The following is a 27,523-nucleotide window of genomic DNA, read 5'->3' as shown; positions in this document are numbered from 1 at the left end:
TTTCCATGAATTTTTGAACCCTAATCGTGAGTGCTCGAATCTTGACGCTCGTAGAGCATGGGTCCCTGTGGTAGAGAGTAGTGCCTGTCACACCAATAGCAACCTCAACTGTCTATTTCCAATGCCACAGCTAGGCTGAAATAGCATTCAAATTATGAAGACAATATTAGCTTTGGTTTTTTAGAATATGGCAATATTAGGTTAATGGTCAAGTTCACGCCAACAAAGAGCAATGGGACAGCGTATCAGAAAACTGTTGGCACTGGCGTCAGAAAGCAGATTACAACACCAAGAGTTTCAGAAACCCTAACAATCTCGAGTTCTCAACAGATGAACAGACTGACAAACAAAACCAGAATCCCCTTTCTCTAAAGCCTGAGCCAAGGTATACACTCCAACTAGTATCCGTAGTTCGGGGGGTAGGGTGCGCCGCCATAGTTTCCTCCATTGTAGTTTCCTCCGTTGCGAGGACCAGGACCCGCACCACCTGGAGATCCGTACGATGCGCCCCCGTAAGGCGGGTAAGAGTTGTAGCCCGCATCGACTGGTTGAGCCGATGGACCAGGAGCTGGTGGGGGGCCCTGTGGAGATGCTTCAGCCATGAAATTCTGCAAGAAAAAGGATGCCACTGTTCAGTTAACAGAATACAGATTAAGTTGCAACGTGCCACAGACAAAGAAAAATGAGCACAAACATCTATATCATTTTGTACATCTGAAGCGTCCTACTGATGGAAGAGTTGTGTGTCCACCCAACATTTTACCAACAGCATAAATCAAACTATCCCCCCAATCATCCAGCTACATTCTATCTAACCCAAAAATTACACATTCTGGTGGATCCGGTTTGTACTTGGTGAGGTAGGACTCATATAAGTGAATTACAAAAATGTGGTGACGATATCAGAGAACAGGAAACGGATCGTCGTGATATCACATGGATTAACCAAAATGCAGGTAACGACAGTTTGGAATTTAAGATGACAGAGAAAAATACCTTGATCAGCTGTTGAGCAGTTTGTACTTGTGAGGCGCTTCCTGTTATCTCCACTGTCATCTCTCCAGGAACACCTTCTTGAATACTTATAGTTGCACCACTATGCCTGCGGATGTAGCTGATACTGGCACCAGCTGCCCCAATCACAGCATCAGCATAGGAAAGAGGAACTTGCATGCTGTGTGTCACCTGTCCCATAAAACCAACATGGAAAAAAAGTAAGTTATCATAGTGATAGGCATGCAAACATGTTAAGAATGGTCAAATGAATAGAAACTAACTTGAGAAGACCCATGTGTTTGGTGTTGATTCCCTGAGGGAGGAGCAGCATTCGGAGGTGCATCACGTCCATATGAAGAAATTCCGTAGTGTGGTTGCTTTTCCACAGGGGGCACATCAGGAGGAGGATAATAGTTGCCTTGTGGTCGTGGAGGCATGAACTGTGGATTCCCACCATAACCTGGGCCAGCAGGAGGAAGGTTCGGTGGATGACCCCAGGGTGGAGGAGGACCCCATGGCTGAGGAGGTGGCATAGGCTGCTCTCTGGGCACATTGTGCGCTTTCATCTGTTAAGAAGGTAATTAATGTTTATGTTTATTAATTCATACTGCAAGCAAGGAGCAATAAGCTGGATAAAAGAATATAACTTGCCTGCATTTCAAACAACGGGAGCACACTGCGGTCAACAAGAAATTTTCTTAAATGACTTGCAATCAGCCCCACTGCTTTGTGAGCATCAAGAGGTTCACCCTGTATCTCAACAACTCTGTCATCGTTCAATGCCACAGGTGGCACATTCTCTGTGAAAGAAAAATGGTAAATTAGTGAAATGGCTGACATGCCATGCTTACATTTATGTCATGCAAGACTTCATTGAAGCTAAATGCAGTCGTCAGGAGAGCATACTGAAATATCAGTACAAATGACCAACCATGATCAAGCAAGAAAAACAGAAGGTAAACAAGGGCTAGAATAATCAACTTATCAAGCAAAGGTGAATGGCAGTGTCACACCCTTGCACGTGACTAAATTATACTCCACACAGCATCTATCAGTAGATGTAAATTATATGTGCACAAATCAGTCGATGAATAGTGCAAGAAGATTTTCAATATCCACAAAACACGTGCAGTCAAACTTTAAAAAATTTGACCTCTAGGGTACACAAAAGTATTAAGGTTTGTCACACAAAAATGATATTTATAGATTTGTTATGAAAATACTTTCAAATCACTGTATTTTCAACAACTTCAACTGTATTATTCTTGGAGATCGCGCTGATGTCTAAAATGACAAGTAAAAAGGAGCAGAGGAGTATGTGCACAAATCAGTCACTGAATAAAGTGTAGGAAAATTTTCATTTGAAAGTAGACGTAACTCCCAGAAAAGGCACACGTTTCCATATTCATACAAAAAAAGGGTGTAATATTGCAAGACATGAGCTTCAATGTATACACCTTTATTAGTTCAAGGACACAAACTGCATATTGCATATAGCAGAAAAACTAAAAAGAATAAGAACTACGGATTGAATAAGCACAATAAGACATGATACGCTCAAACCTTGACATAATAAAACAATAACAAGGGGAAAGGGAAAGGAGGGGGAGGGGGGATTGTAAAACCATACCAAGAATTCGCAGGACACACTTCGAAGCATCCTGTATGGATTTAATGGTTGCTCCTTGCTTGCCAATCAGGCTGCCAGCTTGGGAAGCTGGCACCAGTAGCCGTGTAGGCCCTACAGTAACAGCGCCTCGTTGAGGCTGATCGGGTTCACCATCTAAACCATCGGTTATCCTTATATGAACTCTAAGCAACCCATCAACAGCTGGAGGTAGTGCTGCATCTGGTTCATCCTTTGCTGAAATCATTACCTTTAAACAGGAAAAGAGTGTCAGAGATGTCAGCGCAGGTAAAAAAAATGTTACATACAGATGGACCAATGCAGGAAAAACATTAATTAGTAGAATTAATGCGATATGCGCAAGAACTCATGAAACAATATTATCTATAGGGATGGACCATGCATTTCCATCCTGCAGTAGATGGATGAAATGGTTACATTCATATACATTTAGCTGGGTTTCAACCGCATTTTCTGGTCACCTACACATTTTTGCATGGGGCCATAGTGTTTATTTGGAATATTGCATATACTCTGTCACACCCCAAAACCACTGAAGCAATAACCCTGCTGCCCCACACCTAAAAAGATAAGCATGTATGTTGGCATGTTGCTAAGCCAACTGAAAGGCATCAAGATTTACACATCTCCCGCATCTGATGCGGCCATGATAAGAACCGCTCATATTCAGTAGAGCAGGTTACAGACTCTGGAATACTATTAATTTTCTATGTAAGTATAACGTATCAAACATGTCACTTAAGGCAAGTTTGGCGGCAATTCACACTGCTGAGCTGCCCTGTCTATTCAAACGGAACCTTTACTAACTTTATCGACATATTTGTTTCATGGCTCTAAACAAGTTATCAATTAGCTAATATATCCAAAAGACAGAACTGTAGATTAAAATAGGCTGCAATGCCAACTATGTGTTACATTAAGGTTGCACCCTCGCTTTGATGTGCAATGAGTTTGTATGACCAGAAAGTTCCCCATTCCTTGCTTTCTTATTAACATGCTTTAAATCTAATTCGGCATCATTAACCACTGCTATTTTCCTTATAATTGTACTTGAATCGATACTGTTGTCTTTTAAGTATATTTGAGATACAGGTGATCTATATAGCAGTTCCAACGCGAATATGTATTTAAATATACCCTAACATTTTCCATCATAAGTGATTCTTAAATCCCAAGAACAAAAACAGTAGAGATGCAGTTATTTGTATTTAAAGTTACTTGGACGCATAGTTTGCTCATTATTTAAAAAGCAATAATGCTAACTGGGAACACTGCTTCAGCTAAACCAATTCCAAAAATATTGCAGAAATTGTTATATACAGAATTGTACTTACAATTAAAGTGTATGAACTTTTATATCTTGCTTTTGCATATATCATTTTCTCAAACTGTCAGACCATCATTGACGAAATGCTCAAGACTTACGATTAAGCTTCGTTACATGATTTTAGTCCTCCCAGATTTTACTAACTCATTTCCTTTTGGTCAAAAAATCAAATAGGTCATGGAATTACCGGACAATATATGCAGCTCCTTGACAGGGATCTTCATCCAATACTCAAAAGACTTAAATCATATTTGCAGCAGAGGAGCACAACACTGAACTTTGGTAACCATGACTGTACGTCTATTTTGAAATTTGAATACACAAAGGACTCAACTTGAGGTCTTAGACTGCAGTGAGAACCTGCAAAGATTAGTTTGTTATTGCTATTGACACTGTTAAGCTCTGTACTTGAACAGCATTTTGCTGATTAATCTGCTCATAGTTAATTTTAGAGTTTACTTGTGCATAAAACTTCTAGGGCAGCTAGCATTTATATTTCTTAAGCGGTCTTGTGATATACAGTTAAACTACAGCCAGGGACCATGCCCCAATTTTTTATTTTGACTTACATTCGTATATACAGCTACTTCGTCAAAATCAATATTCCCATCAGATAATTGATCAGTTCTTTTCTTTTAAGAAAGGTCATTTATGTATGCAATAATTACTTGATCCATGTATACATCTAACAATATCAAAATTTACTTGCAGACTCATTTTTTTTTTATAAAAAAAGATAGGTAATTGGCCAAAGTCAGTATTCCCCCCTGATAGTCGATTGTACTTCTAGGAATAGTTTTCTTGCCATGCAATAGTTACTTGATCCTTTTTAAAAAACAAAAATTACACATGATTTGCTTCCAGACTATTTATAATGGAGTTAGGATTTTACTTATCCACTTGAAAGCTATACTGAAATTCTTACTACTTGTTGCAAGCATACAGCCATTCTATATAGGCAGGTGGTTGTTTATTCATGAAGCAGTTTTTAACTTTTTATTACTGATGTAGTGATTTCAATGTAGTAACTTAGATGATCAGATCCCAAAAGGTATAAAGTGTTACTGGAGTTAGTAGCGGTAACAGGACAGTAATTATCAGGAGCACTATAAGCCCCTGGTCACTAACCTAAACTGTTTGAACTTTAAAGAGAATCTGAAAAATGCATCCCATTCAGGACTCAAGGAAAGCGCGTGACCCTACTCAAGCACTTTGTGCCAAAAAGTAGTCTGCAGTTTCCAGTAAGTTTACCAGATTTAGCAATACTTCCATGTGTAAATAAAGAGTACCATTAATTACAGCCAATTCCAGCACTTCCAGACAACACACACACAAAACTATGAGAGGTCTGTAAATAGGACCATGTTCACAAATAGGGATGCAAGTTCAATTTTTTTGGATCGACCCAAAACCGACTCCACTAACTAAAAATGCACTTCCACCGAATTGCTAGTTCATTTTCTTGCTTGGATTTGTAGGACAAATGAACTAGAGTGGATTAGTGGGTACTCATTGGTGTCAGCACTTGCATCCCCATTCACAAAGCATCCCAAATGAATGCAAATAGAATGCAAAGTATGGGCGGTCGAGAAATATAATAGCACTTTAGCTGTCTGTAATGTAAGGCTTCCTAGATTATTTGTTCCTCACGACAACCATAAAAAACGAAAGTTCACCAATATACTACAAACTATCTGTATAGTTCTCTAAAGTAACCAATAAAGCAGATATTTACTGGTATAGGCAACAAGTGTGTACATACAACATTCATTGAACATACGACTGATAAATCAATTACAATTGAAACTCAAACTGGTAAAGAAGAGAGTGAAAGACTCACAGTTCTTTCTGGCACACCTTGTGGGCCCTCGAGAACCTTTATGCGAGCTTTGGATTCCTCACACATTTTTTTAATGAAATCACCTTTTCGGCCAATGACAGCGCCCACCTTCTGGGCAGGAACCAGTATACGGAACACACTTTCTCCAGGCCACCCAGGCCATTTCTTGTCATCAGCCATTGTATCATCCTGTTGTTTTGACTCAGCCTCCTCACTGTAGACATTTGCAGGCTCTTCCTGTGAGGGGATGATAGCTTGCTCCTCTTTGTTCAGATCCCCCAAACTTTTATTGTTCATGTTCGCATGCTCCTCAGTATACGGGTTCCCCAACTCGTCATGGCCTGGGTCTTTTGATTCCTCGTCATAAGGTTTCCCCGGTTCTTCCTTGAACTGCTCTTGCACATCAGTGTAAGGATTGGCTTGTTCTTCATTGTCAAGGTTAGTGGAAACCGCAGGGTTCTCGACTTGCCCATCCATGTTTTCTGGAAACATCCAACAAAGCTCAAGTCAATTCAATAAGCACAAGCTCTCAAAACTTCCTGCAACTCTACGGGAGTTACAGAGGAACTTAGGCAGTAGCAGCTGAACTGCCAGCCACACAATTCCTGGCCCAATCGAGCTCTTCCCCTGCACCCCACGAAACCCATTTCCGCCGCAAATACAGCTGATCCGCAACTCCGAGTCACGCAAACCCTAAAGCCATGGCAGCGAGCGACGGGACTCTATAAACCCTAGATCGAAGCAGAGCAGCGAGCCTACACCACATCCAAACAAGCCAAGCGCCCAGGTGCAGGCGCACCCATCGAAGCTGGCTACCGTATACACGCGCAAGCACACAACTACGGCGCAGGCACTCGAACCCTGCACTCCTCGCCTGAGCCCGCCAGGCCGGCCCCGCGGGCGAGAAACAGCGTCACGAGTGCGAGAGGGAGGGCGGTTGAAGGGAGAGGAGGGGGCACCAACCTGGCCGAGGAGTAGGAGGAGGGGTCCTCCCTGGAGAAGAAGTCCGGCCGCCGCCGCCGCCGGAGAGGGGGGAAGGGTTTTGAGGGGATTCGGGAGGCGTTGCGATGTGCTCGTGCGGTTCGGTTTGATTTAAAGCTGGCCGCGGCGGCGTTACGTTACCTGTCCAGCTGGCTGCGCGGGCGGCCCATGGGCCGAGGAGGCTTGGGCCTTGTTGGATTTTCATCTGCACGGGCCGGTATTTGGCCCCCACAGGCCCGGTTCGAGGGTGGTAAGGATTCTTTGTTGCACCTTCTCATGTGCACCGTAACAACGTGTTGCGATGGTGTGTGAGCATTAGGGGGTGCCCTTCCCCAAGCCAAGCCCGATTATATCAGTTGCTCAAATTATGGTGCAACGGTGGATTGGATAGATGTGTTGCGAATCATGGCCATGAGGTAAGCTCCTATGATTTCGTTCTTTTTTAAAATATAAAAGGTACGCTAGGCTTAGAATAATCTCTAGGGATTGAGCTATGCCATATTTTGCATTTGCTCATGTTGCTCCGGCACGCGTCTAGGTATGGAGAATGATGGTGCATATCCCTTTACGGCTTTTATGTGCTATGGAATTTTTTAAGAGATTGATGCTACGTTTGATCCACCAATAAATCTTGTAAGACCACGGTTAACAGTTTCTCTTTGGGATGAAAATTTCGTTGTGAGAGGATTTTTTTACCTTCAACGCTCCAACGGTTTCCCTTCACGATTCCCGTCACGAAAGGATTATCTCTCCTTTCTTTTTATGATTTCTCTCAAAAAACTGTTAGAGATGAGAGAAAATAAAGGGAATAGAAATAGGGAAGGGAATCGAGAAGGGAACGAAATGAAGATAATATAGTTAGAGATAGTCTAAAGTATGTAGTTGGTACGATACGAGTTGAAAGTACCACATCATGTGCGTACGTTCTTGGCATGCTATCGTTGGTGTTCAAGTCAAGTTGATGTGTAGATAGTTGTAATGTTGTATTCTCTTTTTTTTAATAGATTCTCTATTACTTAAAAAATACGTGGTGGTTTTCGCATCAGGTAGGACATCCTGCGTTTTCACGGAACTATTGCGCCGACATGTGGGACCACATCCTCCTGTTGTTTCTCTCATCTCCCAAACTGCCTCCCCCTCTCTCTCACATCCCCGTCCGCTCCCCTTCCGCCGCCTCACCTCCACATCTTTGCGTTCGCGCCGCCACTGGCCTCGGGCACCTACGCCGCTCCTCCTCGACGTCCCTCCTCTAAGGCAGGGCCATCGCTCCTCCTCCCCAGCCTCCCCGACGATGTGCCGCGAGATCTACCAGAAACACTGATAGTAACCCTCTCACGCCCTCACTCCTCCCTGTGTCACGGGCCGTCCGCTGTCGTCACCCCTGTCTTGCCACGACCTCGTTGCCACCCCTGTCCGCCACGACCTCGCTGCCGCCCTTTGTCGTTCAGGGCGGGTTGCTGCCCTTTGCCGTCGCCCTTGTCTGTCAGGACCTCGCCATTGCACTTTATTGTCCAGGATGCGTTGCCCCTGCTCACCACGACCTCAAACTGGTGCATGCGATAGAGAAGATCTGGATTAGCAGCCATGACCGCAAGTATAATAACCCAAACCAGTATTAGTGAGTAGAACCCAAACCAGTAGTGAGGAGAATTACACAGGCATATATGATATCATTGTTCCTCTTTTATTCAGGAATATATTGTGGAGTTGCTCCGGAATGGAAGGTGCAAGGATGAGGCTGCAAAGGAGCTGCAAGTTTTTTTGGCGATGACAATGATGCATTTATATCCTGGTTATTTGCTTTCATCCGAACTTTCATACTTCATTTTCATTTGTTGTACCATGCATTTTCTCTAGCAACACTTTAAATCTATCTATGGTCATACAAGTTATGGGATCACCTCAATTTTTTACCTTTTATGTGCAACCTAAAGCTGTCACTACTAATGATGAAGCTAAAAGCACTCGCAATACTGCTAGAGGATTGCCTGTTCGCGGTTTGACTAGCAGTATACAGACCAATCGTGACCCTGAAGATTATGCTAGATTTTGCATAATGTGAGCTTCTGGTAATTAGTTTATCTTCAGTAGAATAACGCCCCCTCTGTTCCATTTTATAATTTGTATTTTGGAACCCTCTCGACTATGCTAGATCTTGCTTCGTTCAGATTTGAGAAATGTTTAGGGGTTAAATATCTAGTCTCCTAGGAGGTGAGGATAATCTGTAATGGTTGAGGAGGGCAATGTGATTCTTCTCCTATTTTGATAAGAACAAAGATTAAATAAGTTTGTAGTTTTAAGGATAAAAAGAGAATAACTACAGTGCCAACTGATGAAGTGCTGCTCTGCAACGTGCGAAATATGGTCGTGCACTTTATCCTTGTTTATTATATCATTACTGGTCTAATTTATGAACTGCTGTAAGATCTCTCAATTGGAATTAGCTTCCTTTTTTTTCGCTTGTCCCTTATTTGTTCTTTATGGTAATACTTTTAATATTTTTTCAGAGGGCATCCCACCCAGTTATTGGTGCACTAAGTCGACTTCTTCAGTTTGCTGTTCATGATGCTATCAGAACTGTGCAGATAATAACCCCTAGATCAGAATCAGCTTCTAAGCGACTCTGTTTTGTAGCATCAACCTTGGCACCATGTTACAACAAAGCTATGTGCACAATAGCTTACATATGCACATGCGTCTTTTGATTGGTTCGTTCTTGTCGTGAAAACTAAGATTTGGGAACCGTTGTACTTGTTCTGTACCCAACTATATATATGAAGCTCCGTAACTATCTTGTTTGCATTCAATGGGCTTTCGCCTATTAGAAGTTTCAGATGGTGATAGAGAATATTGGTGTTAATATGCTCGAGGCATTATTTGAGATTCACGAAATGGCACGAACTGAGGTATGAAGTAATGGAGTATGGTCTTTATGTTGATAACTGAACTCATATTTGCCGCTTGATTCATTATATATAATATAGTGTTATCTATTTGAGATCAGATAATTGAGTAAACAATATTATCATGTGTAAATTTTCGACAACTATTACAACGCAAGCATTCAACTAGTACTTAAAAAAAATATCGTGTACGCACGCACTCACGCCTGTACAGAGCACACAGGCCCTCACCCGCAGAGGATCCGGAAGCATCCGAGCGGGCCCGCGCCGCACCTCCACCCGTGACGAAGCAGCCACCGGACTCATGTCGTCTTCCTCGTCGAGTGACGACAGTGACCACCACCGCTGCCGTCGCGTCGTCTCCCACTTCCGCCGCCGTGTAAATCGCACGAGTTCCCAACCCCCTCTCCCACTGAACCAACCAACACGACCATCATGCCCCCGTCTCGCGGCTCGCGCCTTCTCCTCCACCTCCTCCTCGCCGCCGCAGCCGCGACCGCCACGGGCCACGACGACGTGGCGGCGCGGCGGACGATGGAGGAGTTCGCCGGCTTCCCCACTTCCTACGAAGGCGAGGGGCACTCGTCCCCCTTCCGCGTCGACCCCGAGGGCCTCCAGCGCCAGGTACCGGCCGACCGGAGGAACCCCCTGGCCCTTCCCCTTCGCCGGGCTTGTGCCGTGCAGCCTATGGCCGGCTCGTTCTCCTACTCGCCCGGGCTTTTGCAGTTAACCAGATGTGCTTGTTGCAGATTGATGAATTGGCCTCGTTCTCCGACTCGCCGGCGCCGTCGGTGACCCGCGTCCTGTACAGCGACAAGGATGTGCAGGCTCGAAGGTGACTGCTGACACCCAATGCACGACACTAGTTCAGATTACTCCTTGTCTCGATAGCTATCGAGTAAAGGCGAGAGGCATTAGTATCTGCAGAGTGATCTGAGTTTACTTGTGATCGGTTTTGGCCGTACAGCGCCTTCCACTCTTGAGAGAACTTGATTTCATGAGCAGAACACTGATAGATCGACTTATTTGAATTCTGAATTCGGACAGTTGCTTATTTAACAGAGTGGCAATCCCATTTCGAATGTGGTATTATAGCTACCATTGTCTGCGAGCCTGCAACAATGGGCGCATATAGCGCTACCTATGCTGATTGTTGGCTACTTGGCTTGTACTTTTGGTGTATAGGTATATCAAAGGGATAATGGATCAGCTTGGCCTTGCTGTTCGGGAAGATGCTGTTGGTAACATATTTGGCCGCTGGTGAGTTTGTCTTTGACAGCCCTCGGATTGTGTTGATGATTAAACTTTCTGGCTTTATAAGTTGTTAGCTGTGGCAAACATTTCCATACCAAAAAAACTGTTCTATGAGTTTCGATGTTTCCTGCTCTGTATGGCTCTAATAGTACCTTCGGTTTGAAAGTCTCTTGGTTTCTTTGAACTTGCTATGTACTAGAATTCTCGTGCCCATTGTAACATTGCGTACTTCTCTACAGGGAGGGTTCTGAGGCTGGACTAGGAGCAGTTGCAACAGGTTCTCATGTTGATGCCATTCCATTCTCAGGCAAATATGATGGTGTTGTTGGTGTTCTGGGTGCTCTTGAGGCAATTAGTGCGCTGAAAAGGTAACATATACTGCCTAAAAGTATATTTCACCATTTTTGAAACAAGGATGATTCTTTGGCTTGCGTGTTTTTCAACTGTTGTCCATCTGTAACACGGATGTTTTTTTCCCTTTCCTTTTGGCTTGCATGCTTTTTTGCCATCATACGTATAACTAGTCTGATTGCCGCGCCTACGCGCGCCCGTTTTTATTTTGCTGTGTAGAGCACGATAAAAAAAGATTAAAAAAATTAGGTTCACAAATTTTGTACATTTCAATATTTATTTATGAAATTATTAATGTTAAACACATTCAATTAATTAGGGAGAAAACAATAGTACTTTTATGCATGCACATAGTTTTAACATGTAGGTGGAAGTAATACTAACCTAAAAAAATTGTTTCATATTTTTTTGAGTTTTAGATATTTTTCTTTGCATTTTAGTTTTTTTCAGCCGATTTATTAATGTAACTAATATTCATTTCGATATTTTTTCTAGAATTTCCTGAAAAAGAAAATTACATATATATGTATACGTATATGTACATGTATGTACACAGGACACACTGCTACAGTAGCTACAATAGCAGGGGCCTGGTAATTCAGGGATTCAGGCACTTTAGTATATAGTAGTTGATACAAGGATGTTTTGAGGGCTTACATGATTGAAATTATTATGTTGTTGTACTTTGCTTGATCAGCTATTGTAGGGTTGTTAACTCAATCAAACTGCTGAGCTGCATATTGATTAGTTCTTTCTTGCTTCCGTCTGCTAGACCACTGAAGATGCACCTCTGTTGTGGACATAACCAAGTATTGCTTGCTAAGCATGCATCTGATACGTACAAAATGGCAGAAGGAAAAGCTGCACCTCATCTCATTCCCACATGCGTTAGAAATGTGCTGTAAACCTGAAATATTTAGTTCAAAGCGATCCAGAGTATGCAAACTACCTTGTTATTGAACATTGACAGCATTAGACAACTTAAAGATGAGCACTGGATTTCAACAAATTTATGCTTGAATCATTTCTACGCCATTTGAGGTGACAATGCCAGGCTATATAAATATGAAACACTCGAATTATTTATTACTTTGGATCCTTGTGAACTCTGTACCTTCTTTACCTGATCAATAGAATTGGCAAAGCTTTTGCCATTTCGTAAAAAAAAAAGACTTTGTTATATTATTCACATTGAAGAAAATCTTAAATTTTTTTGGTCTATGTTGTCACACATTTTGAGGCCACAACTCGGGGCTATGAAAATGTTTTACTTATACCTGTTTGGCCTGCATGTGTCATACAGGTCTGGTTTTCAGCCAAAAAGGTCTTTGGAGGTTATTATGTTTACATCAGAGGAGCCTACAAGGTTTGGAATTAGCTGCTTGGGAAGGTAGACCCTTAGCAATAATATTAGTTCTGTTTGTGCTAATGACTGCATGATTCTAATTTGTTGGTTCTCATCTTTTCACTCCTTGAAAATATGCAGCCGTTTAATAGCAGGGATCGAAGAACTAGCTCAAACCCTCATAAAGGTAGTTGACAATCAAAATGTGTCATTTTTAGCTGCTGCAAACTCTGCTGGCTACAAGATGCATCCAGAGGACCTGCATAGTGTGTTTTTGAAGAAAGACAGCTACTCTGCTTTTATAGAATTGCACATTGAACAGGGTCCCATCTTGGAAAAGGAAGGTAGGTTCCAAGTAAATTGATATGTTTATGGTTTGAAATTGTCCTTGCTCATATCTATTCTTACAACAGGTATCCCCATTGGCATCGTTACTGCTATTGCTGCTCCTGCAAGTATTAAGGTGGAATTTGAAGGGAATGGGGGTCATGCTGGAGCAGTGCTCATGCCTGCAAGGTTAGCATGTCGTTTCATTTTATTACATTCTTGTGGAAGGATCTCCACATATATGTATGGTAAAAGGGGTGTTTTACAGAAATGATGCTGGACTGGCAGCAGCTGAGTTGGCATTAACAGTTGAGAAACACGTTCTGGAATCAGGATCAATTGATACTGTTGGAACTGTCGGTACGTTTTATGAATCAGATTTTACTTTCAATATAATATCTATCATTCCTCCATGTTTGTGACGTCATAATATCCTGTAGTACATTTGAACTAAATTGTGTTTCTCAGCATATTGTTTTCCGCTGTATGAATGTTTCCGGCTGTATTTTAGTCAGCATTCATCCTTGTTGGATTATATCTTCTCTCCACACCCAAAAAAGAATGTGCATGTGACGGAATGCATCAAATACTGAATATGTATCATCGTTAGCTAAGCCATTAGACATGCAACTTAGGTATTCCGGTATTTTAATAAATTAAGAAATTGTAAGAACGATTTTCTAATGTTTTATCCCATTGTAGGCTAAATTCTCAATTAGAAAAATTGAGTTCTGTTTCAATTTTTAATGGATATTTGTGAAGCTAGTGGTCAACCAACATATTATGAAGATTTCTCTCAAAAAGGAAAAGTTAAACATTTGAAGAAGATTTATCAAGTTATGCTTACCTCGTATTAATTTCACTAATAAATTCTTCTTCTTCAGGTATTCTGCAGCTACATCCAGGAGCAATCAATAGCATCCCAAGTAAATCACACCTAGAAATAGGTAGGGGACTATTTCCCTTGAAACAAAATGCGATTTTACTTAGGAAAATATTATCATTTTCCAACTAAAAAAGCCATGATATTCTTCATACAGATGTTAGAGATATTGATGAGAAGAGAAGGAATGATGTCATTGAGAAGGTTTGCCAATCTGCAACAGAGATATCAAAGAAGCGTGGAGTAGTGCTATCAGAATTCAAGATCATCAACCAGGATCCACCTGCCCTGTCTGACAAATCAGTCATTAACGCAATGGAGTTTGCTGCAAAACAGTTGAACCTTGAGTATAAGCTGATGATTAGCAGAGCTTACCACGATTCACTCTTCATGGCCAGGTGCATTAGCAGGACCCAACAGGGAATTTTACCATTGCCGAACTATTCTTTTTCCTTTCAAACTAAAATATTCTCGCTATCTGTCTTTGAAACATTCGTTTTACTTCATTTCCTATCATTTTTGTCTAGCTAGGTTAGCTATGCCTTTTACTTGCACTGTCACACTAGCATTTTTATCAACTGACACGTCCAACTACGTCTTTGCTCTGCAGGATATCACCAATGGGTATGATCTTCATTCCCTGTTACAAAGGTGTGTACTCCATCTTATTTTCAATCAATCAAGATAATCTAATTTGCCATACCAGTCGAGAAGTAAAGGTGTTAAGAAAGAACATGTCTTAGAAATGTTGTGTTTGTGTTGGTTGAAGTAATGTAGGAGCAATATTTCAGTTGTTGTGGCATTTTTGTTTGCTCAAGTGACGCAGGAGCAACATTTCAGTTTTACAACACAACCACTTGCAAACCGGCAAACTGCCGCAAAATGAATGGCTACTGAAATCACCCTTCACCTTGCAGGCTACAGCCACAAGCCCGAGGAGTATGCATCACTGGAGGACATGGCAAATGGGGTCAAGGTTCTAGCCTTGACAATGGCTAAACTATCCCTGGAGTGAGGAGACGGTGAAATCAAGTCATCATGTGCCGAAACAAACACTTGTGTTCTTGCCAATAATAAGCTGTACAGCAGTTGCATCTTCTGTTTCAGCGGGGAAACACAATCTGGCTGACTTCATCATACAAGAATACAAAGGAAACGATAACCAGTTGATAGGTGAACGATCAGCGATTCACTTCATCATCTCAACATTGTCAGATATAGTGCTACTTATCCTAGATGCTTGATAGGTGAACGATTCACTGAAAATACTCACGGAGATGTAGGGAGCACTGAATCTGAATGTACCATATGATATGCTAGTAGCGTCCTCTTAAGAATTCTGTTATATAAAGGAAACAATAATCAGTTGGGGCGGCTTTTTCGGATTTTTACAGTGCAACATTATCTTGGGTTTACAGAGATCTACGTTGAATCTCTGTGGCTGCGTTTGGTAGGTGGAAATTTAGATTAGTTGGAATCGTAACAATCCCAGGAATCTTATCCTTAGGAACGAGATAGTCGTTAATATAACATTAACTAGTTTGGTTTAGTTTGTTAGATTACGAGCGAATTCTGTTTCATTCCAACAGGAATTGACCGTGGATTTCAAGCCTGGTCCTTTATATGAATCACTGGTGGTGACACGAGAGGCGCTGTTTTTTCGCCTCCGTTTCTGCCATGCGCATGCTGATGCTTCTGCGATCGATCGAGAAGCTGCCGTTTAGACATTGCAGCGTGCCTCGAATCATGCGGGGGACGTGTGATCCGGCATGCATCTGCTTCGCTGCTGTCGTTGCAGACGAGCACACGACGTCGTCTCATGCAAGCGCCACTCTGGTATGCGCCAAACCCTGCCGGCCGCCACTGGGGTACGTTCTCACGCCGGCGGCGTCGTTGTCGCCGCTCCCAGAGCTAGCTTGCGAGACGGATCGATGGGCGGCACGAGCCGCGAGCACGCCCAGGGGGCCAGCCCGCCCGCTCCGGCGACGTGTACCCGCCGTCCGCTGCTGACCATGAGGCCCACCGCGAGCGAGACAGGATCATCGGCCAAGGCTGCAAGGCGACGCGCGCCCGTCTGGACCGGCACGGTGGCGGCAATCAGGCGGTCGCGCGGCACGGCGCGGCGGTAGGAACGGCATGGGAACACCGCTTCGGTCTTGGGCCACGACGGCGATCGAGAAGGCCTCCCCGATCGGCTGGGCAAAGCTCGCCCGCCGGTGTATACGTAGCTCATTTACACGACGGTGTGCCCGCCGGTGGCGCCAAGCGCGACGAGAACCGGGAAAGCTCGCCCGTCGGTGTGTACGTAGCTCATTTACACGACGGTGTGCCCGTCGGTGGCACCGAGCGCAACGGCAGCGACGAGAACCGGGAGGCTGCACCGGCGACCAGCCCAGCACCGGTGGTCGGTGTTTTGTTCACCGTCCCCTGGTCGGTATCTCATTTACCGTCCGAGCAGCGAAACCGTTGGATCTAGAGTATGCGGCTAAGATTCTACATGATGCCTCCAAACCGGACCGTTTTCTGGGCCAGGCGGAGGCCCAATCACCGGAGCCTGACTTTTCTGGAGGCCCGTCGAGGGATTTCGCTCCACGTGACCTGGGTGCGAGACGAGACAGCGCCGGCGCCGGCGGCAATGCGCAAGACACCGCCGTCCACTGGTGCATGGATGTGTAAGGAGGTCACCAGCGAGTCCGCCGTCGCCGTTGTCGCCCACGTCCATCGATGAGCCCTGGACTTGGCGGAGGAGGCAACGAGGGCACCGCCACACCACACCGGGGCCGATGTCGAGCCCGAGCCCAAAGTTGTCGGAGGACTCGTCCGACGCGGGAGGAGATTGGGGCAACAGATCGACTGGCATCTTGTGGAGCGGTGCTTAGGCGGCGGGTGCCTCATGGAGCGGTGACGCCGGGAGCAGCTAGGCCAGGTGCGCTCGCCATAGGCACGATTGGAGGCACGCTCGCACGGCAACGAGGAAGAGAAGTTGGAGTTGGGCTCGTGCAACACGCCAACGGTGCCGTTGGTGCTCGCCTGTTAGCTAGTTGGTCTTCGTCCTTGTGTTTCTCACCCGGCAGAAGCAGCAACTGTCCAGTAGGTGGTGCTGAGTCTGCACCTGAGTTATGGATTGGAGCAGACTTTGCGCCTCCCTAATCAGTTCCTCCTTGCTCATACTTTTGAGATTGTCTGCTTACCCGCCAAAATCAGTGAAGAACCGATATGAAAAATAATCTCACTAGGGTGCGCGCAGGGGTGCTAGCTCAAGGATCGGATGAGGTACGACTTCGAAGCAGCAGTCACCACCCGGCGAGGCCCTCCAAGGCAGCAGTGGCACTGACCCGGCGAGGCGGCGAGCAAGAAGCTGGAGGCGAGCGGCGGGGCGGGGCGGGGCAGGAGAAGGTGGAGAGCTCAGGGACGTGTGCTGGGCAACGCCGCGGGGGGACGGCGTGGAGAAGGTGAAACTCTTCCCTGTGTTACGTAGTCAGGGCCGAACTGTGAGAGTGTCAGAACCGGGCTGGAGCCATGTATGCAACAAGGCCTCGCTAGCTCGTCCGCCGGCCTCCTCCGGCGGTAGCTCATCACCGGCGGCTGGCACCAGCACCACCCGCTGTTGAGAATCTTTGTCGAAAAAGGCCGCCGATGAGATCTTCTCTTTCAGCAACATAGTTGAAGGCTTTGATGTTCTTTAAGCTTGTTACTTGTTCATTGATTGGCATGTTTGCTGATGAAACTCGATCGTATGGTACAAGGTGGTGTTAGCCGTTCAGGTACTCTTGCAGTCCTGCTTCAGCAGTTCAGCATCAGCTCAAAGTTCATCTGGTTCTTTTCTTCTGCTTGGAAAGAGGTTTGTTAAGACCTGAGCTCACAATCACACACACGTGTTCTTGCAGCTTGTGACTTCAACAAATAAGATTGCATACTGCATTGTTCTGCAGTGTGCCTCTGGGTTAACGCAACGAAGCTACACAAGACCAAAAGAGAGAAATTTTTGTTTTTTCCTCGTGGGACACACACAAGAGAGAGAGAGAGAGAGCAACGGTAGAGGTATCGCATTAAAGGGAAATTTTCGGAACAGGACATAAATATATCGGTTATTTGGATTGTTCGTATATTTTGCGTATTAATTTTGAAGCAAACTAAATGACAGATTTGCTGAAAAGGGTAGATTTGTAAATGTATATGTCAGTGCAGTCATATTTCGGTGGGTTGCGGTAATTTTACGGTTTTATCAGCTACACTATCACGGTCCAAATCGCAAATTGTGTACTTAAGCAGTGAATAGTCATTGTCGCATGTATTATCGTATGTGTTATTGCGTGTTGGTCCGTAAAGTTTAGTTAAACGTGTTTCAAATCACTTAGAGGTGGTTTAAGCCACTTAGAGAAACCCTAAGTGCCTCGATGGTGAAAGAGTATCGAAGAGGGGAGACTGAGAACCAATTCAGCAAGAAACCCTCCTAGCGGTCTGACCGGGGATACCCGCGGTATGACCGCCAGGTGTCCAGCCACGTGGGCTTGCCACGTGTGTTCCCGCGGTCTGACCGAAGCCCCGCGCGATCTGGCCGCCAGAACACAGCAGAGGCACCACTTGAGGCCTCAACCGGCCTCTCTCTCCCTCTCACTCTCATTAGCTCTCTCTCTCTCACACACACACACGCACCATCAAGCCCTAGAGAGAGGGATTGATCCGTTCGTTGCGATCGAAGGTCGGAGATCGGAGGTGGGAGCCCCCACGAGCTTCCCGGAGGACTTCCCCAAGTCTTCCCCCCTCTTCTCCCCACCGGATTCGCTTCCCCGACCGTTTCTCCCTCCGCGAGCATGTTCACCTTCCGAAAGCCAAATCCGGGGATCAAAGCGTTCCCGAGGCGAACCGGTCCAATACAAAGTTCACCCACGCCAAGATGAACCTCACTATACCTCTCCTCTATCATTTCCTAGCTCTAGGCGGTCACCATTTCGGTTTTTGCTGGGAAACCCGTTTTCAATCCTAGAAGTAGATCTACTTTTTAGGACTTTACATGTTCGGGACGTGCATGGTGTCCGAACAACCACGTAAAACATCCCACTAGGTCTTGGGAGTACCTTGGTACCCTTCGTCATCGAAGGTTTCGTCGGAATCCTCGTCGGCGACCTCACAAAGGTCCTACCAACAGGTCTGGCAGTCTGACCGCCAGCTAGGTCATTTCAAAATGTCCCAAAACAAGAGTCTGACCGCCCTTAGGGTCGGTCTGACCGTTGGTGGGCTGTCTAACCGTCACCATACCTACGGTCAGACCACCAGAGGCCAAAACCTACTGCAAGCCGGCGGTCTGACCGCGGCTTACACATCGGTCTGATCGTGGCTTACATATCGGTCTGACCGCTAGTTCAATGCCGATCTGACTGCCAGCCACTGAAGACTAGTTGCGCTTAGGTTTGCTTATCCGGGGTTTCAAGCTTCGAAGCCCTAGTCCCTTAGTGATCTTCTGCAAATGTTTTCGTAGCTCGACAGTGTATTAATGTTCAAGTATGCATCCTCTTCATACATCTTCCCTCGTTTAATTGTTTATGCATTGCATGCGTGTTTCTTTTAGAGAACGTTGCACCAACGGTTCAAGCGAGCGAGGGCGACGCCGAAGCACCCCACTTCTGTGAGTTCTATGCGGGTAGCATCAGGCAACCGACAGAGCAGCAAGGCAAGCATCTAAGCATATTGAACCCTTGTGTTAAATTGAATGAAGTCAAAATTTAATAAATTATGCTTATGTATGTTTGCATGTTTAGCGAGTCAATGTCGAGTAAAATAGGTAGAACCTATGTTGAATTGCATAATCTCTACGTTGTGTTGTTGAATATCCATATCCTTGTAGCCTTGGCGTCGTTGTCGATGTCTAATATCAAAGGTTGATCGAAATGCTTAGCAATGCATAGGTCCTCGGTAGAAGTTGAGCGATGGTGATGTTGTTGTTCGCGAGCCTAGGGCTACTTAATTGTTGTTCGTAACTACATGATAATATCGAGATGGTTGGATGAATGATGAGTACGAGATGAGATGTGGGCGATGTTAGGGGTGTTTTCTGCTCAGGAGGAGTCCTCATGGCAGTTTGGGAAGGGAACCCAAACACCGTAGACTGATTTGCATCGGTTAAGCACCGACCGTTGGCCGCCGTTGGCTTTAGCACTTACCGTGCTCACCATATGCTGATCTAATAGTAAGGCGAGTCGAATACCTCTGTAGCTGTGATCATTTGAGCTTGAACATCGATGGTGTGAGCGGGCGGGCTTGTAGGGGTATCTAGTTTGCTCTGGGAGTAGTTCTATATATCCCCGTGCTGAGCAATGCACGATTCAAATGGTTAGAGCTTATTGGGAAAGGTTGTGACGAGTACCCTTTGTGTGCATTTTAGCGGGTGGCACAAGCTGAATGGTCCTCGTGTCGTGTGGGTAAAGGAGTATCCCCTGCAGGGTCTAAAAACAATTTAAACTGTCGCGCTCTCGGTCATGAGCATGCCTTCTATCCATGTGCACTATCGTAGAATCACGAGTTGTGGTTTGTGGTTAGATATGTGGGAGTTGGTTGAGATGGTTCTGTTCTACAATTATGTTTGTTATTGTTTCAGTTCATACATGTGCAGGTAGTTGGTTATATGGCTGATGGTAGTTTGGTTAATTTTAGAATGCTCACATAGAGATGTCTATGTTGCGGTTGCATATAATTTACTTAACCTTGTGGCTTGTCCTTGCTAGCGCATGACCTTCTCCCCACAGGCGCCGAGGGGAATCGTGTTGCTCTTCAACCTCCGGCCACGGCACCCTCGAGTTTCCTATCCATAGCGTCGCAAGGGAGTATTAGGAATGTTGCGGTGGTGACGCTCGCCGGTGTGTGTTGTGTCCATGTTGGTACCTCGTCGACATCAAGCATGATGATAGGTTCCCTACGGCCGGCATCCTTGGTGGCCTCGAGCCCCCGACTGAGCGACGCGTGCCAGGTTCTTGCCGATCATATGACGGGTGCTGCTAATCGTTTATCGGGTGTGCTGGACGTGCCAACCCCTACGTTACCCTCGGTGTCGCCCCTCCATGAGTCGCTGACCCAAGGGTTACTTGCTCCCTCACCTTCTCTTGGGCCTACTGACATGCGTGTACTCCCGTGTGACGTGGGGGGACCACAGCCGTCTCCCTGCAAGATTGCGAGAGGTCACGTCCTCCCTCTTAGGAGTCTGCCGGTGGATGGCCTGAAGGTCTACTTCCGACGCCGGTGACGGACCAACACAAAGTCTGTGTCTACGCCTGCCGTGGCTGGCAGTCCCTCGGATCCTTCTTCCCCATGTGATGCTCCTCGTTTGGGCTCTCGTTTGGGCTCCGTTAACTTTATTTCCAAGATGTCCAAGGAGACGTCCAGCTTGCTTCCCCTGCCGCACTTTTCTAAGCAACGACAGAAAACAACTCCACTTGGTACGGCTCCTTGTCATAGTAGACGTTTGGCCAGGGTAGGAATCGAGTCCTCTACATCCGTCTCGCTGCGGCCTAAGAGATCGATCATGCGTTCACTAAGCATCATTGAAGAGGGTGAACAGCTTACCCAGAAGGCTTTGGATGATTATGCCATGTTGTTCAGTCAACCCCTATCGGCTGCTCATATTCAGGCGCTTGCTGCTCTCTTCGGGTGTACTCCCTCCAATGCTCATTCTGGGGATGGTGCAACCGTGAATGCATGCTGAGCATGTGGTGGGCGTCTTGGTCGACTCCTTTGGGTTTATATGGATCCTTCTCATATTCTTGTGTGGAATGTTCGGGGGTTGAACTCGACCGCTCGGTAGGATTCATTTCGTTTGCTTGTGGACACGACTAAGGTTGATATTGTATGTCTCCAAGAAACGAAGATGGTGAACATCTCTTAGCATCTTGTCCTATCCATGCTTGGTCTGGATTTCAACAATTTTGTGTTCCTCCCCTCGGTGGGTGCAAGTGGAGGTGTGCTGGTAGCTTGGAGACATAACATTGGACAGGCAAGTGATCTTCGTGTGAATTCCTATAGCTTGTCGGTTCAGTTTCGCTCGGATATTAGACAGACCTGGTGGTTGACTTGTGTTTATGGTCCACAAGGAGACCCAGAGAAGCTTCTTTTTATGCAAGAGATAAGAGATGTCCGTGCTTAATGTATGGGCCCTTGGGTCGTCATAGAAGATTTTAACCTCATTTACAGGTCAGAAGACAAGAATAACACGAATCTGAACCGCGAAATGATGGGTAGATTTCGACAGCTAATCGATGGCTTGGCTCTCAAGGAGATCCCCTTACTTGGTCGGAAGTACACTTGGTCCAATGAGAGGGATTCACCGATGTTGGTCAAGCTGGATCGGGTCTTTTGTACAGTGGATTGGGAGCATTTGTTCCCGAGATGTTTGTTGCAGAGTGCCGCTACAGAGGACTCAGATCACTGTCCTTTGCTGCTTGGTATACGTGATAATATCCTCGGCAAGAGAAGGTTTCATTTTGAGTCCTTTTGGCCGAAGTTTGATGGCTTCCTGGATGTTGTCTCACAAGCTTGGGACGCGGCAAAGCCAAGATCCTGCCCAATGGAGTCCTTGTCCATCAAGTTCAAAGCACTAGCCTGGGCATTGCAAAGGTGGAGCCAGAAGAGAGTTGGTCACATTAGCTCTCAACTCCAAATTGGCAAGGAAATTGTCCACCAACTTGATATTGCACAAGATAACTTTTATCAACTGATGAGTTGTGGCTCTGCTGTTTTCTCAAGAAGCATTGTCTTGCGCTTGCTTTGCTTATGCGCACGATTGCTCGTTTGTGTTCCAGAATAAGTTGGCTTAAAGATGGTGATGCTAATGCTGCACTTTTTCATCTACATGCTTGACACTGTAAAAGGAAGAATTTTATTCCGAAGCTTATCTCTGGGGATCAGGTGCTCACCGGCCATGATGAAAAGGCACAAGCCATGTTGGAGTTCTTTGCTACGTTGCTTGGTTTGGCTGAGCAGCGGACTACCACGGTTGATCTTGAGGCGCTTCAAATCTGGTCTCACGACCTTGCAGACCTTGATGCCCCTTTTACTGAGGAGGAAGTCTGGAACTCCATCAAGCAACTCCCATCAGACAAGGCCCCGGGGCCGGATGGGTACACAGGTAGATTCTACAAAGTGTGTTGGCATATTATAAAGAATGATATAATGGCAGTTTTGAGGGCAATTCAGAGAGGTAAAGTCAAAAGTTTGAAGCTCCTCAACACAGCTTTCATAACTCTTATACCGAAAAAGGATGATGCGGTCTTGGTGAAGGATTTCCAGCCTATTAGCCTTGTCCACAGTTTTGCTAAACTTGTGACCAAGGTTATGGCTAACCGACTGGCTGGGCGACTCCATGATATGGTGTCCCCAAATCAAAGCGCGTTTATAAAGGGCTGATGTATCCAAGATAATTTCATGTTGGTTCAGCAAATGGCTAGATTCTTACATCAACAAAAGCAACCTCGTATCCTTCTCAAATTGGACATATCCAAAGCATTCGATTCAGTCTCTTGGCCTTTCTTATTGGAGGTGATCTCAGGGCTCAGCTTTGGTCCAAAATGGTGGGATTTACTTAGCGCCTTATTGGATTCTTCGTCAACTAGAATACTTCTTAACGGCATACCTGGTGATGAGATTTTGCATGTGCGGGGTTTGAGACAAGGGGACCCTTTATCCCCAATATTATTTATTTTGGTTATGGATGTGCTTAACAGTCTCATTCAATGAGCGAGCGACTAAGGATTGCTGCAACCTCTTTCAAACCGGCCTATTCATCATCGTGTGTCCCTCTACGAGGACAATGTGGTTCTATTTCTTCGACCTTTGGCTGCAGATTTGGAGATGATCCTTGCCATTTTGCATTTGTTTTGTGCAGCCTCGGAGCTCAAGACCAATATCCAGAAAAGCAATGTCATTCCTATTCAATATTCAGATATCGATGTCTCCATGATTCGAGACCACTTGCCGTGTGAATTGTAGGACTTCCCATACAAATATCTCGGGTTGCCTCTGTTTGTCAAGAAGCTGAATAAGGCACAGGTTTAGCCAATCATTGACAGGATAGCGGACCAACTTCTCGGCTGGAAGGCCGATCTCATGACGCGGGCTGACATAACAGTGCAAGTACAGTTTGTTCTAACCTCTATGCTCATGTATCTAGCCATTGCGCTGGACCTCCCTCCCTAGGCTTTGAAGACAATAGACAAGATCCGTCGGGGTTTTCTATGGAGGGGAAGAAAGAATGCAAAAGGGGGGCATTGTCTCATTGCATGGTCCAAAGTTTGTCAACCTCGGGAGCTTGGTGGGCTCGGCATCTCGAATTTGAAGAGATTGGGATGGGCATTGAGAATGTGATGGTTTTGGATGCACAAGACAGAGCCAAACAAGCCTTGGGTGGCTTTTCCGATTTCTGTCCATGGCTGTGTCAAGGCGCTTTTTGCTATCTCAGTGGTGACAGTAGTTGGCAATGGCTCAAATACAAAGTTTTGGACGGATCGGTGGTTGCACGGACAGGCCATAGTGGATTTGGCTCCTCGGCTCTTCGCTTGTATTCCTTCCAAACGAGCAAACAAGAGGACAGTCCACGAAGCTATGGCGGAAAATAGATGGGTGCGGGATATAAAACATGAGTCGGCTATTACAAAAACTCTCCAGAATTTTAGGAGTTTTTCACCAAGATTTTGTAGTATAACTTGGCTTTTGGATTATGAGAATTAGTTTTTATATTGTAACTGTTTATTTTTATTTTTACTTTTTAGCTGAAATGTATAATTAAAATAAAAAACAAACTTGACCTAAGTGATTAGGAGAGAGATTGGTTGTTTTGGGTTGTGGCAGCGGGGTCACGTGAGGAGATTTTCCGTAAGATTTTTTTCGTACGTATAGACTTTTCCTTTCTATTTATTTATTTATATCCCTTCGCTTTCTTTCTTCCGCAAATAGGCAAACAGTAACGCCGCCGCACAGCTTTGTGCAACTGCAAACTCTAACGCCGGCTGTGGTTGGGATCTCTTAGAATTGTCGGAGGAGGGGGCGGGGGAGTCTCGCCGCCTGCTGTCACTTTATTGGTGGGTCCGCCTCTGTGATCAAGTAGGCTAGGGTTTTGAAGGAAGGATGGCATCCTAGTTGTTTGGGGAATCGACGAGATCTAAGACCGGGAGAGAGTTATCTCTTCACCATGCCGTACGCTCCCGGTACTCTTTCTTCTCCTTCACATGCCAATTTTTGTGCTATCTGGAGCCTATTTTTGTGATGATAATAATGAGAATAATAATAGGTCAGAAGAGCAGAGGAGAGCTATAATCGGACTGGTTGCATAGCAGCACATCGACATAGATCAGATCAGGCCGCGGGAACCGAGGTTAATAATTCGCCGGATTAATTGGCGGCGATGAGTTTCCGGCGGTTGGTGCATCTGGTGGTGGACGACATGAACGTCCGCCGCCGCACCTACAGTCTGCGTAGCATCGACATGTCCCACTTGTTCCGCCGCCCACTGAAGTCTATTGGTGGTCGTCCGGATCATCCACCACCAATGGAGGAGAATCAGGAGATGAAGCCGTCTCCGCTGCCTGCCCCGGCCATGAGCTTTTACCCGCCCCGCGGGAGCCGGTACCATGATGATGGTGTGATGACTTTCATGCTCCTCGGCGGCAAGCACAACAAGGTGGTCGCCACCGACCAGACAGGGCGCGCCGTCCTCCATGATCCCGACCAGCACGCCGTCCACACCCTGCGCAACTTCACCAGGCCCAAGTCCACACCCGTCTCCCTCACCGTTGGCGGGGATCACCTCTACGTCCTCGACACGCTCCCGGAGCCGGGCAATGAGGACCAATGCTTCGAGTGCCTCGAGTACAACCGCGACGGGGACGGGGACGAGGACTGGTACCCCCGCGTCCTCCCGCCGCCGCGGCCCTACAAGTACGAGCCCGACCCGGCGATGGGGGATTCCACCCCCGGCGTCGATTCATACGCAATGTCCGGCGACGGCTCCCACATCTTGATCTCCGAGGAGGGCGTTGGCACCTACTCCTTCGACACCGCTGCGGCCGCGTGGAGCAAGGCTGGCGACTGGACGCTGCCATTCAGCGGCCTGGCCGAGTACGTCCCCGAGCACGGCTTCTGGTTCGGCCTCAAATATGACAGATGCGTGTTCTGCGCGGTGGACCTCGCCTCCGCCTCCGCGCGGAGGCCGCCTGCAGTGCGCAACCTCTGGAAGGACCTCACTCCGCCGGCGGAGTGGACAGTCCCTCTCACATCGCATCTCGTGCACCTGGGCTCCGCCAGGTTCTGCATCGCCAGGTTCTTCACCACTGACCCGTTCACCTCCAGCAGCTACCCGGTCACCCACGCGGTGTTCACGGCCGTGGAGGTGGAGCGCTGCGCCGACGCCGACGGAGGGCTCCGCATGGTGAAGCACGGGTCCAAGCTGTACACGCTCCTCGACGACATGGTGTATTGGGTGCTCTAAATTAGCTTCTAGTAGATACAAGACAGGTCATTTGAGGCCCTGATCTCCAGAAGTAATAATCGTTCTCCCTTGGTACCTGATGATTTTCCTCAGGACCTTTGAGGTTTGGGTTGGTATGATGAATAGCTAGTTTTTGTAATTTCACTTCAACGATTAACTTTGGAGTTTGCATTTGGTTTGATAAATTCTTGAAAATATATACATGCCCCCAAAAATTATTTCAAGAATAGAAGCAAATTGATACTACTGCATCAAGTCTATAGGTGATTAGCTGTGATGCCAGCAGATTCAATTGATGCTGCTGGCTCTGTTGGTGTGTTTTATAAATTAGATTTCATTTTCAGTATCGTATGTATCATTCCTTCTCGCCTGTGACACTGTAATATCCTGTCGTGTATTGAACTAAATATGTGACGTGTTGCTCAGCACATTGTTTCCCCCCTGCAATTTGGTATGCATCCATCCTTGTCGGAATATGTATTCTCTTCAGAACAAAAATGTGCATCTGATGGAATGCATCAAAGGCTCAGATAGCCATGAGACTTGAAACTTAGGCATTCGGATATTTTAATAATTTTTTTAACATTGTGTCACACCCGATTTTAAGATCAAATTGAATGTAAAATACATATATGCTAGGATCAAGTTACATATACGTAGTGACATCATAAGCGAGTAGTAGACACAATATCTATTATTACAACGTACTTTGTTACATCAATAACCCCAAGGATCTACAAGAAGATTACAAAGCAGTAGAAATTAAACTCAGCACAAAGCCCAAACTCCACAGGAAGTTGACCGAAAAGCTGCCTGCCTAGAACTCAGCTCCATCTTCTGGAAAGTCCTCGTAGTCTTCAGCTTCTGAGTCGTGACAAGATTATGGAGGAGAGAGCAAGCGTGAGTACATAGAATACTCAGCAAGTGTGGGAAAATTCATGATATGGGGGTCAAAAGTCAAGATAGGTTTAACTCAAAAGTTTATTGGCATAAACGCTATTTTATTTGTAAACAGGTATAAAGACAAACTACTTCTATGTGAATGATTTCTCTAAGGCAAGATCCAAGGTTCCCACCATCTTGCTCCCCAGCCAAGGTTCCAACCACCTCTAAACAAAGCTAATTGGAATCACAGTTCTCACCACTCCGATCCACCAATTTCAACCCAAGACCAACCCGAAGAACCACCCGACTAATCA

At 45.8% G+C, this 27,523-nt stretch overlaps 3 protein-coding genes across 3 annotated transcripts; 2 read left to right on the top strand and 1 right to left on the bottom strand.

Annotated features, from left to right (window-relative positions):
* Positions 1 to 245: 245 nt before the first annotated feature.
* On the bottom strand, positions 246 to 6,903 carry LOC133904905 (flowering locus K homology domain-like). The gene is made up of 7 exons (XM_062346550.1): positions 6,775 to 6,903; positions 5,812 to 6,293; positions 2,627 to 2,873; positions 1,648 to 1,796; positions 1,278 to 1,562; positions 997 to 1,185; positions 246 to 608 (listed from the first exon to the last, which is right to left on the bottom strand). Exons 2-7 carry the CDS (start codon positions 6,286 to 6,288, stop codon positions 399 to 401), a joined length of 1,557 nt encoding a protein of 518 aa, XP_062202534.1. The 5' UTR covers positions 6,289 to 6,293; positions 6,775 to 6,903; the 3' UTR covers positions 246 to 398.
* Positions 6,904 to 10,002: 3,099 nt separating this feature from the next.
* Positions 10,003 to 15,240, top strand: LOC133905227 (ureidoglycolate hydrolase). Its single transcript, XM_062346961.1, has 12 exons — positions 10,003 to 10,319; positions 10,445 to 10,530; positions 10,881 to 10,955; positions 11,189 to 11,317; positions 12,604 to 12,690; positions 12,787 to 12,989; positions 13,059 to 13,161; positions 13,241 to 13,332; positions 13,857 to 13,919; positions 14,013 to 14,253; positions 14,466 to 14,506; positions 14,773 to 15,240. Exons 1-12 carry the CDS (start codon positions 10,131 to 10,133, stop codon positions 14,868 to 14,870), a joined length of 1,407 nt encoding a protein of 468 aa, XP_062202945.1. The 5' UTR covers positions 10,003 to 10,130; the 3' UTR covers positions 14,871 to 15,240.
* A 9,894-nt stretch (positions 15,241 to 25,134) lies between these two features.
* On the top strand, positions 25,135 to 26,570 carry LOC133905443 (uncharacterized). Its single transcript, XM_062347218.1, has one exon. It carries the CDS (start codon positions 25,242 to 25,244, stop codon positions 26,322 to 26,324), a length of 1,083 nt encoding a protein of 360 aa, XP_062203202.1. The 5' UTR covers positions 25,135 to 25,241; the 3' UTR covers positions 26,325 to 26,570.
* The last annotated feature ends 953 nt before the right edge of the window (positions 26,571 to 27,523 follow it).

This window comes from Phragmites australis, chromosome 22 (assembly GCF_958298935.1).
Source record: "Phragmites australis chromosome 22, lpPhrAust1.1, whole genome shotgun sequence".
Lineage (NCBI taxonomy): Eukaryota > Viridiplantae > Streptophyta > Magnoliopsida > Poales > Poaceae > Phragmites > Phragmites australis.
The sequence above is the reverse complement of the archived record's forward strand: the minus strand, read 5'-3'. Positions and strand labels throughout refer to the sequence as shown.